Genomic DNA, 20,586 nt, shown 5'->3' on the forward strand with positions numbered 1-20,586 from the left:
GAGAAACAATTCTTAAATATAACTAAATATTACATCATAAATATAAATAAAAAATATAACATATATAACATATAAATATATATAAATAAACTAGAAAGGCAACTTGCCTTTCTAGTTTACATCTGGGAAAAAGCAGAAAAATTAAAATTTAAAACAATAGGAGGCCAGGCACCAGTGGCTCACACCTGTAATTCTAGCTACTCAGGAGGCTGAGATCTGAGGATCCTGGTTCAAAGCCAGCCCAGGCAGGAAAGTCCATGATTCTTATCTCCAATAAATCACTCAGAAAACCAGAAGTGGTGCTGTGGCTCAAGTAGGTAGAGTGCTTGCCTTGAGCTGAAGAGCTGAGGGATAGCACCCAGCCCAGAGTTAAAGCCTCATGACCAGAAAAAGAAAAAAAAAAAAAAAGGAATTTCAAGCTCTTTAAAAAAGGGCCTTATATTTGGATACAAATCCTAGCAATGCAGTGGTAAGGATATAAAATATAACTGACTGAATACAATGCAAAAACAATGGGGTACAACAAATAAGCTAAACTCTTAAAATAAGAAAACAGATGTGGCAAAGAAAAATCACATCCAAGTGTTGTCAATCTAATAACTGGATTACAAGTTTAATCTGCAATAAAGTTAAATGTAAAGAACTTTTCCAAGTAAATATATTACAGTTCAAAACACTGAAGGAAAACAAAAGATGTAACAGAAATAAACCTAAGTGAACAAACAATATCTCCTGAGATTGTTAACCTTAGTTCAATATGTAGGTCATCTATTTTTCAGAGCTGAGTTAAAAGGATAGTGTGCACATCTTTTTCTAACCCTCATCAAAATAGCCTGATACTATAAATTAAATCATTTTTATAAACATAATGAAGTTTTGTACTTTTGTAATTACATTTTTAAGTTCATTACAAGTAAGTTTCCATATGCATGATATTCTTAATGAAAATACAACATTCAAGAACTGCCATTGCTTACAACTAGTTATCATTTAAATTTGATAAAAAATAACATCTAAATAATATGTCTATTATCTAAAGTTATTAACTAAAAAGCTTTCTTTATAAGGCTCAAAATTTCAAACACTTTAAATACTACACAGTAGTTAAAAACCATATGAATCAGAACTTACTTGTTCCTCCAAGTGATCTAAATCCTTCTCGAATATTTTGTGTAAACATAGGAATAATGGGCTAAAGAAAAGAATTTGAGTTAAAAAGTAAATAAATAACTCCAAATAAAATCTCCATGAGTCACTAAAGCAAACTTTTGAGGGCATTGATTGAAATTATAAGAATAATATTTTTAATAAAGGCATTCTTAAAATAGTATAATTTGTCATATTAAATTTAAGTGGATTATTTATAAAAATGTGATTCTTTAGGAAATACTACCCTCCAGTGGCAATATATAATATTTCATTTACCAGTTTTCTTAGTATTCCATATAAAACCTTGAAATTCAATAAGAGATAATCATTAATTTATTTTTAAAATGAATGTGGTAAATTGGCTTTAGTGGGCTCCTGTTTAGTAGATTACTGAATAAAAGTTAGATGGTAAAACTTTTTAAGACGGTAAAACTTCTAAGGGGAAATTTATATAAATTTAAATGATAGGTTTGGGCAAGATGTCATTTTTGTGAGCCCATTGAAACTAAAATGGTCAACATCAACAAAAAGTATAAGATTCATATTTTTAAAAGGGGAAAGGAAAAGTACATGTACTAAGGAATTCTTTGTATCACAAGTTCATGATTTTTTATTTTTCCATGAATATCAATGATTGTGATTTTAATAATTAAAAGCATTATATACAATAATGTAATATAACAAGGTATAAGTAGATTATACCACTGAATGCTGAAGCAAATTTTAAAGTTGGGTAAATATTTTACTATATTAACAAATATACTGAATTAAATGTTTTAAAATAGATTAAATTGCATATGTGTATATGTTTGTGTGACTTGTTAATATATGCCTAATATAAAACTACCTGCCTAAACAAGCAAGGTTTAAGCTATTTAAGTAAGCTGGTATTTTTAAAGTGCTTCTTGTTCAGCCTTGGACAATACTGTAGACTAAAATGAAGAAAACAGAGCATAGCTTTTTGTTTTGACAGTTATGAGACGTGAACTCAGGGCCTGGGCACTGTCCCTGAGCTTTTTTGCTCAAGGCTAGTGCTCCACCACTTTGAGCCACAGCTCCACTTCCAGTTTTTAGGTGGTTAATTGGAGATAAAAGTCTCTTGGGGACTTTTCTGCACTGGCTGGCTTTGAACCGCAATCCTTAGATCTCAGCCTCCTGAGTAGCTAGGATTACAGGCATGAGCCACAAGTGCCCAGCTAGGCATGGCTTTTTCCATACAAGTAACTAATCTCTCATCCTATGTCTCCTCTCCACAGCAAGACATATATGTGGCAAGGACATTGGCTTAGTGTGGTAATCCTAATAAGTAGGGCAGTACCTGGAACAGAGGAAGGGTAATGGAAGCTTTTGGATTAATTAAAGAGCGGGACAATGCTTCCCATGGGTTTATATTTTCTGAGTACAGAGGTCCAAAATTGACAATAGCAGTTTCATAACTAGTTTAAAAGAAAAGTCAGTTAATCTAAGATGCTAGAAAAAGAATTCAAAGTTTAATTTATTTGTAAAGCTAACACATAAAAGATAAAGCACACTGAATACTTCTGTTTAAAAAAAAACTCAAGTCTAGGAAATGGTCACTAATTTTGTAAAATAAAATGATATCCAACATCCTAATGTTTTAAATTGTTAGAAAATGTCTTCAGAGAGCTGGGAAGGTGGCTCAGTGACACAGTGCTTGCCTTGCATGTATGAGGCCCTGGGTTCGATTCCTCAGCACCACAGAAAAAGCAGAAAAAGCTAGAAGTAGCACTTGTGGCTCAAGTGGTAGAGTGCAAACCTTGAGCTGAAGAGCTGAGGCACAGTGTCTAGGCACAGAGTTCAGGTCCACAACCAGAAAAGAAAAAGAAAAGAAAAGAAAATGTCTTCAGATTGAGGACTTAGAATAATGTCCAAGAAGAAACACAAACCTTTCAGTTCACAGATGCATCATTCTACTCCTGACCAGTACTGCTGGACGATGTCACTATGGCATGATCCCAGAAGTCTGTATAGGAGCATGTACCTTTCTAGAGCCCACTAAATAGGAGAAGGCTTATGCTAGCTGGTTCAGTATTCCATGCCATACTCTTGGGCCTAAGGTTTCTAAATTTGCATTCAAGCTGGTATCCAAAAAGCCACCAGCACTACCATGTTATAAATTTAAATAATTACATTTAACCTTGTTTATACTGTGCATATGAGGTTGTTGCATTAGTAACTCTAGAATTCAACTGTTTAAAAATATACATATTCAAGCCCCACTATCAACAAAAAATAAATAAAATGTGTATTTCTGCATGCATACATGTGCACAGGACATTTTAAAAACTGTTCTGGGGAACTGGGTGTGTTGGTACATGCCTGTGATACTAGTATTTGGGAAGCTCAGGCAGGATAATGACAAGTTCTAGGCCAGCCTGGGCTATATAGTAAGTCTTGATTTCAAATAAGACTAATAATAATTGTCAGAGAATGGGGTTAGCATAGTCCTAAAATCTTATTAATGTTATTGAAAACGTGGGAACCACAGGACAGCTGCTTATCTCATCTTGACAACATGTTCTCACACACACAAAAGGATAATTAACAATAATTACTTCTAGTCCAAAGGTTTTTCATGGATCAAGTGAGATTTTACTAATAATTTTATTTAAGATGTCATTTTAAATATTTTATTCATTCAATGTTATTTTCCTTTATAAGTTGTTTTATTTTTCAATTAAATGGGCTAATTTTCCTCAACCTATTTAGATATGAAGTTACCTCAAAACTCTTATCATAGTCTCAACTCTCAATATTTCTCAACACAGTATCAACTCTCTACTCTCAGGAATTCACAAGGGTCATTTATGTTATATCAGAGAATCTGTCCCTTTTAAATGAACAGTTTTCTACCACTATTTTGTAAACTGCATTAATAATCTCAATTTCTCCCTCTTGCTTTCTTGTATGTCACAATTTGGATGTTATTATTTGCTTATTTATTTGCAATGCTGGGGGTGGACTCCAGGGCCTATCCCATGCTACAAAAGTACTCTGGCTGGGTTACATTCTCAGACCAGTAGTAATCATTTAAATGTAGTTAACTTTTTTATTTATAGCTTATGATAAATGTGTTAGGCTTATGATGAGATTTTCCAGGTGATGCGTACTTTTCTGGGGACATGTGTGTCATATATTACTGAAAGATTTCCTTCACATATCTCGAAGTCCACTCAACCTCAGATGTCAGCAGACTCACTATGGAAGGTAGTCAGAGCTGGCAACAGCACCACTGCCTTGAGTCCTGTACTATGCTGTCTGTGGCTGCCTTGTGTGTGACCAAATCCCTTCCATCCTTCCTGCTCTATGCCTCACTCTCCTCATCTGTAACATTTCAATATAACATATATCACCTGTGGGAAAGTCTTCAGAACTGCTACAAAATGTTGGGCTGACAACAGATATCTAACTTATGTCATTTTGTAAATCTACAGCATTAAAGGCTTTTGTTTGTTATAAGCTTATAAAAAGCCAATTTTCTGAAATTTTATATAAAAACCTTCATGAAATTATCTAAACTGTCTTAAAGGATTAAAAAAAGTATTCTTTATGTCATTTCTTTCAGTCTTCTAAGCAATGCTGCTTAAAACTACTGTTTAAAAAAGATGAGTTAGAATGATAAATTTATTTGATTTTAAATCTATTTTGTCTTTTTTCCTGAAATTTATGAGGAAATAATCTTCAAAATATAAAGACACCTTTAGATTTTAGTTTAATTGTTTTTAATTTTTATTATTGCTTTTGTATATATTATTATTACCACTTATTTTTATAAAACTGCATATAACCTTTTCTAGTCCACATTATTTGTACAGTCTAAGTTTTTGCTTTCTAAATCAGTTTATGATTTTTGGAAAAATAAGTAAAATACATTGTATCTCAGCTGTCTGTATAACATTAATAATATAAAATTAATTTTCCACTAGTGTTAATATTCTGTGTCTAAAAATTTCAAATGAACAAATACCTAAAGCCTAGTCAAAGGTAGTCACTGTACTAAAGATTTAAATATAAGATCCTTGTCCGCAAGGACTTTATAATCTACTGTAGGACACTACTATTTAAATATTTATGTTATTTAGGCAGACAAGTATCTTCACTTGTACTAGAATTACATTATAAAAACCACTAGAGCAACAAATGATTTCTAGGAGTTATATTTACACAGAACAGAGCACTATGTATTTTACTTTATTATAAATTTTGCAATTAAGACATAAAATCATCCATCCTCCAGGTATTATTATTCAGTTAGAAGTCATCACTAATCTTTCTTTTTGAATCACAAGTCCTCATTTGCAAGACAGGCAGTCAAGTTAAGGGTGCAGATTGGTCTTTATGGAGCAGCAATGGAGACATAAAACACCTGTTTTCACTATATTTGATGTTGGTATAATTTGGGGAGGAGAAGGGAAAAAAACAAATTGTTTAAATAGGGATACAGGTGGACCCATTGCAACAATGAGACGTACAAGACGTCATGTCGAAAATTAACTTTATAATTTTGGTGCCGGGAGGGGGAGGGGAGGGTAGATGGGAAGGGATGGGAAGGGGAAACAAAGGAGGAGGCAACAATGCTTGATAAGAAATGTACTCATTACCTTGCTCATGTAATTGTAACCCCTCTGTACGGTATTTTCACAATTAAAAAAAAAAAAACCACCTGAAAGATGAAGGTTACTGGCAGTAGTCTTTATCAGGCTTGGAAAAGCAACTATATATCATGGAAAAACTACAATTTATTTTCCTAACACTCTAAAATGAAATTTAACAGCAACAAGGAGAAAATTTTCCTAAGGAGAAGATAAGTACTTCTTAGAATAAAGTATAATACAGGGACCAAAAAGCTAAGAATTTTTTTTTTCCAAAGGCAAAGGAACAAAATGACATTCAAATTATTCAGTCTACTAAAGTAAAACAATTACAGGAGTTACCAGGGACACATTTAGTTTTATTGACAAATTCATTTGGGAAATGTTTTTAACTATCTAAATTGTACCAGTCTTTCTTATCTTTATACTAGAAGATTAGCTGATGAAAAAAATGATACAAATCAATACTACTTCTGGCTTCTTTAAAACAAAGACTGGTCACAGACAAAAGAACTATTAAGAAACACAACAGGGGAAGGGAAGGGATAGTAGGGAAAAAAAGGAGAGAGTAACAATGTTCGACAAGAAATGTACTCATTACCTTAACTCATGTAACTGTAACCACTCTGTACAGCATCTTTACAATAAAATAAAACAAAGAAAGAAACACAACACGCAGCCAATCATGAATTCCAGCACTCAGGAGGTGGGAGCAGAAGGATCATGAATTTGAGGCCAGTCTGAGCTCCACAGCAAGACCATGTCTCAAAACTGGAGGGAGGGGAGGGGGGAGGAAAAAGAAACCAATATCCACCATGGATATATACAAATTTGTTCAAATATAAAATTTAAGTATATAAAACTAGAATAATTATGCTTTCACTTGTATAAAATTATAAACCTGGTTGAAAGAAGCAGGAATTTGAATTATAAACCATGATTCTCCAATTTCCACATTAACTTTTTCAGATTTAGCTGAGTGCTGGTGGCTCACACCTGTAATCCTAGCTACTTAAGAGGTTAAGATCTGGAAGGTCTCAGTTCAAAACCAGGCTGGGCAGAAAAGTCCATGAGATTCCATCTCCCATTAACCAGAAAAACAATGGAGGGGGAGGTACAGCTCAAGTAATAAAGTATCAGCCAAGCAAGCAAGAATCAAACACCAGTACTACCAAAAAAAAAAATCAAACTAAGATTGCTTATCATGCATTAAGAATATTTTCTTTTACAATGCCTTATTGTATCACATAATAATCTTTAAAGTCTTATAACAAAATTACCTAAGCTCTTATAGTACCTTGGCTCACTATACAATATAAGCATTTATTTTAAATCTAGCTCAGCTTTACTTGAGCAACTTCTGTGACACAACTTACCACTTGTGCATCAATTGCAACCTGAGCAAAGCCTTTCCGGCTGCCCCATATGATGTTGTAGGTTTCATCACTAAGGAGGGCCTCCCGAACTCCACCTGGTGAGATAGCTAACAAGTGACCACTTCTCAGAATTTCAACACATTTTTCTCTTGGTCCATGTAGAGCACAAAATACATCAAGTAATAAACTAAACCCTGTAAGAAACATGAGCACAAAGATAGACCTAAATACTCCTTGTCCAATCCTGTAAGAGCAAAAGTCTTTACAACCTGTATGATTTACTCTCTGTACTTATCCAGTAGACTTTGAGTTCATAAAATCAACAACTCAGAGGATTAACATAAGATTAATATTGCTTACAAAGAAATATCTTCATTGTACTGACCTGTTACTATTAATTTACTCCTTGCTGATCAACTACAACCCTTGCTATTGTACATACTTGAACTCTTTAATCAAAGATCACAACAATCATAGAAAACAGAATCCATTTTATGGATGAGGAACTCAAGTTCAGCAATTAGGTAACAGGTTCAACGTCACACAGCTAAAAGTGTGTAGGCAGAAATTCCCAGTTAGTTATGTCCAGTCCAAAGCTCCTTCTACTGCATCTCATGCCAAATTCATTCTAAAGTGGTTTTTTAGGATAACAGCAAGCCTACCTTACATTAACCCTAAAAGAAAAAAAAAATCACTTGAGACAATAAGAATCCATGTTTTGTCCTACAAAAACTGGAAAGACTATAATCAAATATATTAAAATTGAAAGTTATGATGCTAATGCCACATTAATTTTTAAATTAGTAACAGTAGCAAACATCATTAAGAGTTTTTAATAAAGTGAGGATATTTAAATTCAAGATCAGCTCATTCTAACTCTAAACATCAAACAGCTTTTCAAATTACAACTACTTATGAATAAAAGACATAATCCTGTCAGTAATTACTTTAATAAAAGCTGACACTAGAAAATTAGATACACATTACTCCCTCAGTTTGAGAAATATAGGAATAGGAGCTAAAACTCTTAGGACTAACCACGCTTCTCATTTATTTAAAGACATAAAGTTAGATGATTAAAATTAGGATTTAAATAACATTTACCTTGTATTATACTAAAAGTTCACAGATTTAACTAGATGAACAAAAATCAACACTTTATAAGTCATAAGAAAAAATATAAAATCTTCCATTCTGAACTAAGATTTATGATTTCTACCTTTAGAAAGCAATGCCAGTATTATAAGGATCATAAAAGAGAACTTTTTTAAACAAGACAAAAATATAGACATTTTTGTTAGTAATGAAAAGTAGAAAAATGGGAGCAACCTAATGTTCCATAAGAGAAAAATAGTTAAGTAAACCTTTTACTTATACCTTAAAACTTGTTCCAGGCTGGCAATATACCTCAGTGGTAGAACATTTTGCTAACAGAAGCAAGGCCCTAGGTTCAAACCCTACCATTATTTAAAAAAAAAAAAAAAAAAAAAAAAAAGGCTTTCCCATGTAAAACATAGTAAGATGCTAATGCTTATATTAAATCTTTTTAAATTGTTTGCAAAATATGTGGAGGGATGCAATTTAAAAATAAGTGAAATAGGGGCTTGGAAGTGGCTCAGTGGTAGAGTGCTTGCCTTGCATGCATGAGCCCCTGGGTTCGATTCTTCAACACCACATAAGCAGAAAAGGCCAGAAGTGGCCCTGTGGCTCAAGTGGTAGAGCGCTAGCCTTGAGCTGAAGAGCTGAGGGACAGTGCCCCGGCCCAGAGTTCAGGCCCCACGACCAAAAAAAAGAAAAAGAAATAAAAATAATATTAGGATGGTAAATAAAACATGTTCTGATGTTCTTCTGTTGTTTCATTTCTAAATCCATTATAAAGTGATCATGATAATTTTTAAAGGAAAATCTTACAGCCAATTTAATGTATAATGAAGAACAAATGGGAGTTTCATAGAACAACAATATCCAAAGCACTAACCATGATTATGCAAAGCACTGATGTAGGTCATAACTTAATTCACTGCTTGGTTTGAGTCTGTCTGGTTGATGGGTCAGCTTTGCTTTTATTATTCCACGGAACATACTACCAACTTTCTTGACTTGTTTCTAGTAATTTGGTGACAGAAAAAAAATAAGATTTAATCTCAAGGAGTTTCATTCAAGGACTAAAAAAAACTTCATTCTGTCTGAAACCATTTTGCTAATTAATCTTTTTTAAAGGTACAAAATCGGAATGACAGATTTACAAAAAAAGTTAAGGCCTACAAGGCAAGTTATATATGCTAGGAAACAAAGTATATATTATCTTACGTATAGTATGTTAAAATATAACCTTACTATCCCTTTCTCTAATTTTGTTTTATTGAACTCTTGCAACAGTAAAATTAAACTTTAAAACTCAGTATCTCAGAAAAAAATTATTACACAAAATAATTTAATGACCTTCCATACCAAAATATACATTGTTGTACAAAAATTGTAACTTATTTTTAAAGTTAGAGATATGGGTGGAGAATGTTTTCCATTAGTAGAGGACTTGCCTAGCAAGAGAAAAAAACTGGGTTTTAATCCTAAACAGGAGAAAAAGCAAGGAAAGTTCAAGATTTACATGAGCTGTGATGGCAATCCTAGCTATTTGGAAGACTGAGGCTAGGAGTCCTCTTGAAACCGGAAGTTGGAGCCAGCCTGGGCAACACGGACAGACCTTGTCTCAAAAACAGTTTTCTTTGGGCCATTTTCCCCCTAGTTAGATATACCGCATAAATAGGATTATTAGATATCCTCAAGTTAGAATTCTAACTTTGTACCTTAAAAAGGCAAACTGCTTTTCCAAATGATACTAAAGTGCTCCAAGACAGACTACCATGTAACTTGGCCCAAATAACATTTTTACATCACCATCTATAGTGAAGTTTACCTGTGTGTGTGTTTATTTTTGTTTTGTTTTTGTTTTTGTCAGCTGTGGGGCTTAAACTTTGGGCCTGGATGCTGACCCTGAGCTCTTCAGCTCAAGGTGAGCATGCTACCACTTGAGCCACAGTGCCACTTCCGGTTTTCTAGTGGTTAATTGGAAATAAGAGTCTGACAGACTTTCCTGCCCAGGCTGGCTTTAAACTGTGATCCTCAGATCTCAGCCTCCTGAGTAGCTAAGATTACAGGTGTGAGCAACTGGCAGCCAGCTTACCTGGAATTTTAAAGACAAAGTGATCAGCTACTACTCGGCACGTTCTGCCTTTATGGATAAAGATTTTAGCCATGAAGTAGTAAAAATCTATGGGAATTGCTCCATGATAAAAAATTATAAGTGCTGGTCCTTCTGGTATTTTTTCCATCCCATGAACTTCATAACCTGCTCAAAAGACAAAAATGCAGACACTTAGGACTTTTTTTTATCTATACTAAAAGATAGTAACTCAAAAGCTGTCTTTTCTCACAAAGAACATAAACCTTCCTAATATCCATTCCCTTTCCCTTTTCCTTCCCTCTCCTTTCCTTGAATGAGTCAGTACTTTAACCATAAAGATGACAGGGTGAAGAAGCCATTTGGATGGAGAGGTGGCTCAGAGTAAATGCTGTAAAACTGAACACCTGAAGCAACTCAGAATGGGGAGTCCAAGGTAGACATCCACAGAGGAAAGAACCCTAAAGCACAGGGTTGTGGAATCAGTAGGAAAAAGAAGGCACTCAAGAGTGGGCCAGGCATGGGGATCAGAGACTGAGTAAACAAGGAGGACATTGACACAACAGTGGTCTGGCAAAGAGGAGAGCCTAATGATGTTAACAGATGTCTGTGTGAGGCTGGTGGTCTATTTTAAGGCCTTGCAGCCTGAGCAGATGAGGATACCATGCAAGGCAATGGCCTGGTCTGGGATGGTAGACCCCAAGCAGGGTAAGAGAGTGCCCATGAGTGCTAAGGGACAGAGGCAAGGAATGGAAACTGATTGCATAGAGAGGATTGATTACTATGAGCCTAGAGTTTCCCAAAGACCCAGTAATTCCACTCCAATAGACCACAAACCAGGCCACACTAAAGCTATGTACCAGCACAACCATGTTCACTGCAGCAATCTTTACCGTAGCCAAGATAGGGAATCAGCCCAGATGCCCTCAGACAAACGGATCAAGAAAATGTGATATATATACACACATCAGAAACTATGATATTGTCCCATTCGTAAGGAAATAGAAAGACTTGAAAAAATTATAGTAAGTGAAGTAAGCCATACCTAAAGAAACATAAGTTGCATGGTTTCCCTCATCTGCAGTCATTAGAATATATCTGTAAATCTACAAGTAAACACGATGGATAGTAAAGACAACAAAAATATACTCGGACATGATAAATTAAACAGGACTCTAAACACTCACAGTTTCTAATGACAAAAGGAGAATATTCTTAGGAGAGGATCACAATACCTCAATAGCTATGTGCATATGATCATATAAAATGCTTATCGAAATGAACTCCAAGAAATGAAAACAAGGAGTTTTTTATTGTACTTTTATGGGGTTTTCGGTTTTTTTTGGGGGGGGGGTCTGGTCATGGAGCCTGAACTCTGGGCTTGGGTGCTGTCCCTCAGCTCTTCAGCTCAAGGCTAGCACGCTACCAGTTGAGCCACAGCGCCACTTCCAGCTTTTTTCTTTTTGCTTATATGGTGCTGAGGAATCAAACCCAGGCCCTCATGCATGCAAGGCAAGCGCTCTACCACTGAGCCGCCTTCCCAGCCCTTTTTATTATTATTATTTTTTGTTTTTCCCCTTTTTGTCACTGTTTTTTATTTCTGTTCCTATTGTAGGTAAGTTTATATGATTTGGGGAGAAGAAGGGGAAGCACAGAAATGGTGGAACAAAGGGTGAACTAATGCAGCAGTGATACTCATTAGACACTATGTTGAAAATGAACTATACAAGTTGGGGAGAAGGGAAGAGAGAGGGAAAAACTGGGAGTAACCGAGAGAAGTGGTGATATAGTTTATAAACAAATGTACTCATTACCTGACTTACATAACTGTAACCCTGCTATATATCACCTTAACAATCAAATTTTTTTAAAGGGTAACTTGAGCTAAGTTCTCACTGTTGGAGGAGGGGTTGCAAACACAGACAAGGAGAGAACTAGGTTTAACTCTAGCCACAAGAAAATATCATTTCATCTGAGAAAGGGCCAGACAGTTTATAAATGCATAACTCTCTTAAGCAGATCAGAGAGCCAAAGATGCTAGTGGTTTGCAGAAAGTTCATCTGATGGTTCACAGTTGTGTGGGTCCTTGGGTAGTGATTAACAATTAAGATTGTGTTAAGCTCTAATATCACTTAATATAACTTATTAAAACTTTTAGATTTTATGATTTTTGATCTTACATGATTTTTTTCACAGAGCAGTATGATTGTCTTTTTGTTAGTTTTGAGACTATGTAATCTGGGCTGGCCTTGAATTTAAGATCCTCCTCTTTGGGGCTGAGAAGGTGGCTCAATGGTAGAGTGCTGATTCGATTCTTCAGCACCACATAAGCAGAAAAAGCCGGAAGTGGGACTGAGGCTCAAGTGCTAGAGCGATAGTCGACAGCTGAAGAGCTGATGGACAGTGCCCAGGCCCAGAGTTCAGGCCCCATGACCAGGGAGGGGGTGGGGGAGGTGGGAATCCTCCTCTTTTAGCCTTCTAAGTACTGGGATTACAGATGTGCAAAACCATACCTGACTTAAATGTTGTTTTTATTTGTACATTATTTTCCAGACAGGCATAATGGCTCACACCTGTAATTCAGTTATTCAGGAAGCAAAGATCAGGAGATAAAGGCCAATCTGGGGGGGGAAAAATTAGGAAAACCTCATCTCAATCAATAAGCTGTATGCCCTGGGAAGCCTTAAGTAGTAAGATTTTGATCTAAAGCCAGCCCTGGGCAAAAAAATTAAAATAACTAAAGCAATAAAAAGGCTGGTGTGGCTTGAGTTAATACAAGTCCCTGAATTCAAACCCTAGTAATGCAAAAAAAAAAAAAAAAAAGTTTAAACATACTATTTTTCAAATATTATGAGGATCAATTTTCTTCCCAATTACTTAATTCTAATTCAAGCAACTAAATTTAAGTACACAGAATAATCACTGAAATTGTATGTGGTTACCAAACAGATCAATTGTTCCACTGGATAAATTTTCTAAAAACTATTCCTTTAAATGATATTATACACAGAATATTCCTAAAGGTTACTCTGGTATACAAAATGCTTTTTTAAGTTATGAAATCCTTAAATTGTTTACATAACTATCTTCCAAATCCCCAGTTGAAAACTGGAAAAGGAGAAACTAAGAACTAAAAAATAATAATAGTAATAATAGTTTGACATGATTTCACTAAGGATAAAGCCTAGGAGTATTTAATTGTCAGTCTAGAAATGTAGATTATATCACACCTCATGAAACCCAGAAAGTCTGAATAGATTTCCCTACTCCAACATTCTCAAGACCTTTCCGGTCCCAAGTACCTATCAAGTGATACTGATTACTTCCTATCAAATAAATGTACTTTCCCACTTTTGAGCTTCTGCTCATGTGGTTACCTTTAATTGAGGCATTTTCTTTTTTTTTTTTTTTTGGGTCCCGTCGTGGGGCCTGAACTCTGGGCCTGGGCGCTGTCCCTCAGCTCTTCAGCTCAAGGCTAGCGCTCTACCACTTGAGCCACAGCGCCACTTCCGGCTTTTTTCTTTTTTTTGCTTATATGGTGCTGAGGAATCGAACCCAGGGCCTCAGGCTTACAAGGCAAGCGCTCTACCACTGAGCCACCTTCCCAGCCCTAATTGAGGCATTTTCTGTACTCATGTTTCCCTAATAGTAGAAACTGTCTTACTTAAGTCCACTTTCAGACTCTACATTCCATCACTATTGCATTTTGCTTCAAAACCTCCCAATCTACCACCCTTTTGCCTGTGTAATTACAGTTTCAAAGTGCAGCTTGATGAGCAATGGAAACTCAAGAGGAAAGCACAACCTACAGGCAATTATTGTCACTGTCTATCTAACCACTCTGCAGGGAAAGGGCATCCCAGCTTGCAGTTTGAGTTGTCTGAGCCCCATTAATAAAAACAGGCCTTTTCTGTAGTAAATAAATGACACTTTTATTTGATGTCATTAAATACAGATTTTTTATTCTGCTCCGATTCATGTTCATTAAGCACCAGACTGAGCCTCTTGGAGCTTAGCCTCAAGGGAGAGGATCTGGAGATCAGATACATGAAACTCCATTAAGTCCCTTTGTGGCAAAGAATTATCATGCAGACGAATGTCCCCATCTGGTAGTGGAAACTGTACTAAACTGCTCCTCTGTCAGACTCTGCACTCAGTCACAATAGTTCATGTCACATGAATGCACTTCTAGCTTTGAATACCAGTATCCTGAATTCAGGTAATGACAATTTGAATACTAGATAGATCCCTTTTAAATTTGTCATCAAAATTCTATTTTTAAAACCTATACACCTACACATTATGGTAAATTACCTAACAACATCATCATTTTAGATTGTCCTCAGAAAAACAACTAAAATTAACCTACAAAATAAAGAACACTCAAGATGCTCCATAACCTGGCTTCCATTCTGTTTCTTCATCCCTCAACATATTTCTCACCCACAAATGATTAAACACACCATACAAGGCACCTGCTGTTATGTTTAACATAAATGACATCCTACTATTAGTAGAGTTATTAATCTTTTATGTTCAGCAGTGTATTTTGGGGATTAATCCAAGGTACTTAAACTGATCTTATTGTTTTTAGTGCTATGAAGTATCCCTTAATAAACCCATATAGGTTCATTTTGACATTCCAAGATTCAGAGAGAACTAGATTGTTTCCAAGTTTTCACAAATATTGCTACAATGAGCATATACAATACATCTTTGTAAACTGAACATGTGACTATATTACTAGAAGAGATAATAAGAAGGGCAACTGTTGGTCAGAGGAAATTTCCATCTTAAAGCATAATAGAAACTAGAAATAAATTGTCCTTCTGAACTGGTTCTACATTACTTCCCAACTAGCACTAAATGGGGGATTCTAGTTCTCTACATTCTTGTTCTCTGATGTTATTAGTTTATGACAATCTTCGGGTTAAAAAAAAAAAACAAAAAACAGGGCTGGGAAGGTGGCTCAGTGGTAGAGTGCTTGCCTTGCATGCCTGAGGCCCTGGGTTCCATTCCTCAGCACCACATAAGCAAAAAGAAAAAAGCCGGAAGTGGCGCTGTGGCTCAGGTGGTAGAGCGCTAGCCTTGAGCTGAAGAGCTGAGGGACAGCACCCAAGCCCAGAGTTCAGGCCCCATGACAGGACCCAAAAAACAACAACAACAACAACAACAACAACAACAAATCTCACTAGCATTTTAATTTGCATTTTCCTAATTTTCTAAAGAGTAGTCTGTGTACTTGTAATAATTATTGGCCATTACATTGCCTTGCCATTTTCCTGTGGTTTTCTTGCTATATTTTTTTCTCAGATACATTATAAATAAGTTATAATGACTTGTCCTATCATTTTTTTTTTTTCTTTTTTGGCCAGTCTTGGGGCTTGAACTCAGGATCTGGGCACTGTCTCTTAGCTTCTTTTGCTCCAGGCTAGCATTCTACCACTTGAGCCACCCACCACCACTTCTGGCTTTTTCTGTCTATGTGTCTGAGGAATCAAACCCAGGTCTGCATGCATGCAAGGCAAGTACTCTACCACTAAGCCATATCTCCAGCACATGTTATATTTTTTTAAGTAGCTTTTGCTTTTCTGTCTTAAGACCATCTCTACTTGAAGATCCTCAATTAATTGTTCCCTGCTTAGGTCAGTGACAATTTTACACTTATTGAATTCATGTGTTTTTGTACACCAGTCTTTTTAATCTACATGTGACAATTCTCATCTTGTCCCAAGGCCACAATTTTAGTCCATATAATGTTAATAAAATGTTTTTGAGATAATACTGGAAATAACTTATTTTTTTCAAATTGTTTTTTATTGTTATTGACTCTCCAATATAAATTTTTGAAGTTTCATGAAAAATCAGTTGGCACTGCACTGAATTAATGAAATAACTTGGAGAATAAACTATAGTAGTAACAGTATATTTGTACATTCTTCATTATTGGAGTTGCCTTCATATTTCCTAGCTCTATTATATTATGTCCACTCAAGATTTCTGGTATATTACTCTCAAAAGTTAAAGAAGTAATATCTGAAGTTCAATTAATAGATTGCCTTGGGGTGCACTGACCACGACACCTTATCCTTACATACTGATCTGTTAAAATGAAGTCCCTTTGTATAACTATTTAAGGATAATAAAAAATTATTTGACAGGGAATTAAGTAAATTACTTGCAGGATTTATAGTATTCTATATACTCACTAAGTCTTAAGTCATTGGAAGGGTTAATAGCATGACAAACATTACTCAGCACACATACAGGAATAATAAACATTACCAAAACTTTAAGAGAACTCATTTGGATGGTAAATTTTAGGTAGCTATTTTTTAGTGATTTTTTTTTTTCAGTACTAGGTTTGAACTCAGGGTCTCCTGCTTCCCAGGTAGGAGCTCTACCTCTTCCAGCCCCTTTGTGCCTTGTTTATTTTGAGGTAGGGCCTTCCTTTATGTCGAAGAAAGCCTAGGCTTCAATATTCCAGCTTCAATATTCCATGATACTGGGGATAACAAGCATGTGCCACTGTGCCCAGCCATTATGTAGCTGGGATAACAGGCACATACCGGTGCACACTGGATGAGATGAAGTTGCCAGGAGTTCTTTTTACCTATAATGGCTTCAAATTGTGATCCTCTGAACTCTGCCTCTGAAGAAGCTAGGATTACATGTTCACACCACAAAACCTGGCTATCCCATTTTTCAGTGAACATTTTTACTACTAAAAAACTTTGCTGAACATTCTTGAAAAAGTACACATTAAAACTTATTATCTTAAGAAAACAGACTAAAAAAGTAAGTATTCTATTTCCTATGAGCTCTAAGTACATAAAAGTTTTAGTGTTTTAATTTACCTGAACTGAATTATGTCTCCTGAAATATAAACACATTCAAATGCCCTAACATATATTACCTTGAAATACAGAAGGTGCATGTATAGAAGGGGGACATAAATTCCCAAGAAGTATTATGCCACTGAATTTCTATTCAAGGGCTTAAAGACAATGAATAGTAGTCTATATACATACAGTATTTCCACACGTGCAAAGTGGAACACTGAAATATCATCTTGCTGCATGCAAAACAATATAGGGCCATAAGACATATCACCTGACAGGACCTTTAATAGTTGTCAGTACATATTAAGATTTAAACCATCAAAGGCATATGACTTCTGTTTGTGAGCATGTAATACCATGTTGAGTACCACAGCTCTAAGTCCTGAGTAGCAACCATGGGGCAGATTTACTATCAGTACAGAGCACAGAGCCAGAAGTGCTGTATTCAAAGTCTTATGAAATCATTTCAATATTCAACAACATAATACAGAAAGCCATATCTTTTTCACATGTTGCTATGGTCTGAATGCAGTTTGGTACCCACCAAAATACATGATGAGGTTTCTCAATTTCTCAGTGCTAGCAAGAGGGCCTAATGGAAGATGCCTGGGTGATAAGGAGAGAGTCCTTATGAGCAGCTTAATGTCATCTTCAGTTTTCATGCTTCAGGAACTATGCAAGTTACTTGAAGAACACAATGTTTGATATTTTAGATAGGACCAGGAAAGCATGGACAACAAAAGTAAAAATAGACCAATGGGACCACATCAAACTAAGAATCGCTCCACAACAAAGGAACAATCAACAGGACTGAGAGAAAACTCTGAAAGTAAAAATATGTGCAAATGGTACATCTGAAAAGGGCCCGAAATTTAGTATAAGGAATTTTTTTAAATGAACAGCAGAAAAACAAGCAACCTAATTTGAAAATGACCTAAATTACTAAACAGATACTTTTCAAAGCACATCTTTAAAACAACCAATAAAAACATGAAAAAAATGCTCAATTTCACTGATCAGAGAAACACAAATCAAAGCCATGATGAAATACCATCTCACCCTGGGGAGACTAGCCTTCATCAAAAAGACAAGAAAAATCAAATGCTGATAAGGATGTGGAGAGAGGGAGACTTTTTGCACACTTCTGGTGGGAATATAAATTAGTGAAGCCCTTAGACCCTCCAGCAGAAAATATTTACACAATGGAATACTACTTGCCATAAAAGAAAAAAGTTTGTTGCCTTTTTTAAAAGCAATATGGATACAACTAGAGAACATGACACTGAGTGACCCAACGACACAGAGAGACAAAAACTACATGCTCTTACTCATTTAAGGAAACTAACAAGTCAACCCTAGAAAAGTAGGAAATGGAATGTGGTCACTACAGATAGGGGAGAGGAAATAGAAAAATTAAGAGGGACTTTCAGAGATTTTTAGAGACCAGGAGAGGACCAAGAGCAGAAGAGTGGGAGGACGTGATTAATACACAATCTGTGCACACATGGAAATACCACAGTGAATCTCAATTTGCACAATGAACACGTGGTAATTATATGTTGTAAGGGGGGAGAAACCACCTTAGACATACACTAGATAAGGAGAAGCTGTATCGCTTCTGGTGTGCCTTTCATTAACTTTTTGACAGGTGTACAGTACAGCTGACGCGGCTTTAGAGCTCCCCACCAGAGGGCGACAGAACTCCCACCCTCGCTCACCATGCCAAACGGCGGCGTGTCCATCCCACAGGGTGGCCACCGTGTTCCTGGCACCGTCCCATAAATTATGAGAGTAGGCTTCTTTTAACATATTCTTCCTCTTATAAATGTGCAGGAAAATAATAGTAAGGTAGAGAAGAAAGATGGTAAAGTACGGAAGTATTAAAAGTAGGAGCGGGGTAAAAACCCACAAGAGATGGTTTGCAAAATTCACGTAGTCCTCCAACTGCTCCACGCCAAGCCATGCTTCAAGGATGTGAATCAGACAAGTCATATAAGGCAGGGAATCTTGTCCTGCAATACAGGTTTGATTTTTGTCTATCATTTTTCTTCAGGTGAAAATAGCAAAGTCAGTCTCTTTCTTCATTGCCATATCAAGTCTTTAATTTAGATCCTAAAAGGTAAAAAAGTCATCCAGAGTTATTCTCTTCATATTTACAAACTTAAACATTTCAGTTTACATGAATCCTACATATGATCTTCTTTTTTTAAATTAAGTAGCTGCACAAGTTACAATTCCCTAAGTCAGATTATGAGCACAATGCTTTCGGTCAATGTTACCCCTTCCATCATTCTCCTTCAATTTTCTCTCCCTCATCCCTAGCCTCAAGTCACAAGTTCCTTTTTCACATAGTACACACTGGCTTTAATGGCTCCCTCCATTCTCCTGCCCCTCATGCTCCCAGCCCTCCAAATAACACGTTTCCACTCCCTAGCATTGATTCTGGTAAACAGTTATTTCTTCAGAGGAGTCAGTCATACCACTGAACTCAGCTATCATTTCTTAATACAGAAATAAGTTGTTTTTAATGTTTTACTTTGTTGCAGAATCAAAGGCTACAATAATAAGGTTTAATTTATGCTTGCATGAAATGTGTTGGGCTTAGCTTTTGAAATAATTTGCAGGCTGGTGCTGAGAGGAAAAATCTTAAAAGGAAAGAAAAGTTCAAACTCATCTTAATATTTTGATTCCTCTTCAGTGGAAGATGTCGAACATTTGGATCTAAACCTAGGCCAAGTTGAGACTGTGTTGTTTACAGAAGAAAAAATCATTATCTGACTCAATAAAAGTAACCAAATCTTTTAGAAAATGATGGTGCATAGATTTGGACATTATCATTTATAGAGAAGGAGGTTTACAAAAAGTCTATTTATTCTTTTGTTATTAAAAAATTATAGGCTGGGCGCTGGTGGCTCACACCTGTCATCCTAGCTACTCAGGAGGCTGAGATCTGAGGATCGTAGTTCAAAGCCAGCCCAGGCAGGAAAAGTCCACGAGATTCTGATCTCTAATAAACCATCGAAAACTGGAAGTGGCCCAGTAGCTCAAGTGGTAGAGCACTTGCATTGAGCTGAAAACCTGAGGGACAGCACCCAGGCCCAGAGATCAAGCCCCATGGCCAACAACAACAACAACAACAACAAATATATATATATTTATATATATAATAAAAAATTATCAGGATGTCTATCCTATAATTACCCAAATTTCCTTTAAAACATAAATGGCTGAAAATACAGTTGTTACTTTATAAATTTACTTTCTAAAAGTGACTTGACTTACCAGAAATTGGGTAAGTTTTGTCTCAAGCTTCAGTGTATATATTCTGAAAAGCACAATAAATAAATGCAATATATGGTTAAAGAAGAAAAGATCATCATTAATAACTAGATTTAAAATTTCCATAAAATCAATTGCAACAGACA

At 35.8% G+C, this 20,586-nt stretch overlaps 1 protein-coding gene across 8 annotated transcripts in view; it reads right to left on the reverse strand.

Annotated features, from left to right (window-relative positions):
• The window catches only part of Tmem68 (transmembrane protein 68), a 42,320-nt gene that overhangs the window by 12,050 nt on the left and 9,684 nt on the right, over window positions 1–20,586 (reverse strand). For 5 of the 8 annotated variants that reach the window (XM_069990741.1, XM_069990742.1, XM_069990743.1 and 2 more), the window contains 5 exons: window positions 20,444–20,486; window positions 18,880–19,273; window positions 10,323–10,487; window positions 7,139–7,332; window positions 1,132–1,192 (listed from right to left, as the gene is read on the reverse strand). In XM_069990741.1, coding sequence (XP_069846842.1) covers window positions 1,132–1,192; window positions 7,139–7,332; window positions 10,323–10,487; window positions 18,880–19,204 — 745 coding nt within the window. In that variant the 5' untranslated portion in view covers window positions 19,205–19,273; window positions 20,444–20,486. Of the gene's footprint in view, window positions 1–1,131; window positions 1,193–7,138; window positions 7,333–10,322; window positions 10,488–18,879; window positions 19,274–20,443; window positions 20,487–20,586 lie in introns of those variants that run through there. The other 3 variants (XM_069990747.1, XM_069990748.1, XM_069990749.1) reach the window with 3 other exon arrangements.

Source organism: Dipodomys merriami, unplaced genomic scaffold (assembly GCF_024711535.1).
Source record: "Dipodomys merriami isolate MVZ:Mamm:240054 unplaced genomic scaffold, mDipMer1.0.p SCAF_4, whole genome shotgun sequence".
NCBI classification, from domain to species: Eukaryota; Metazoa; Chordata; class Mammalia; order Rodentia; family Heteromyidae; genus Dipodomys; species Dipodomys merriami.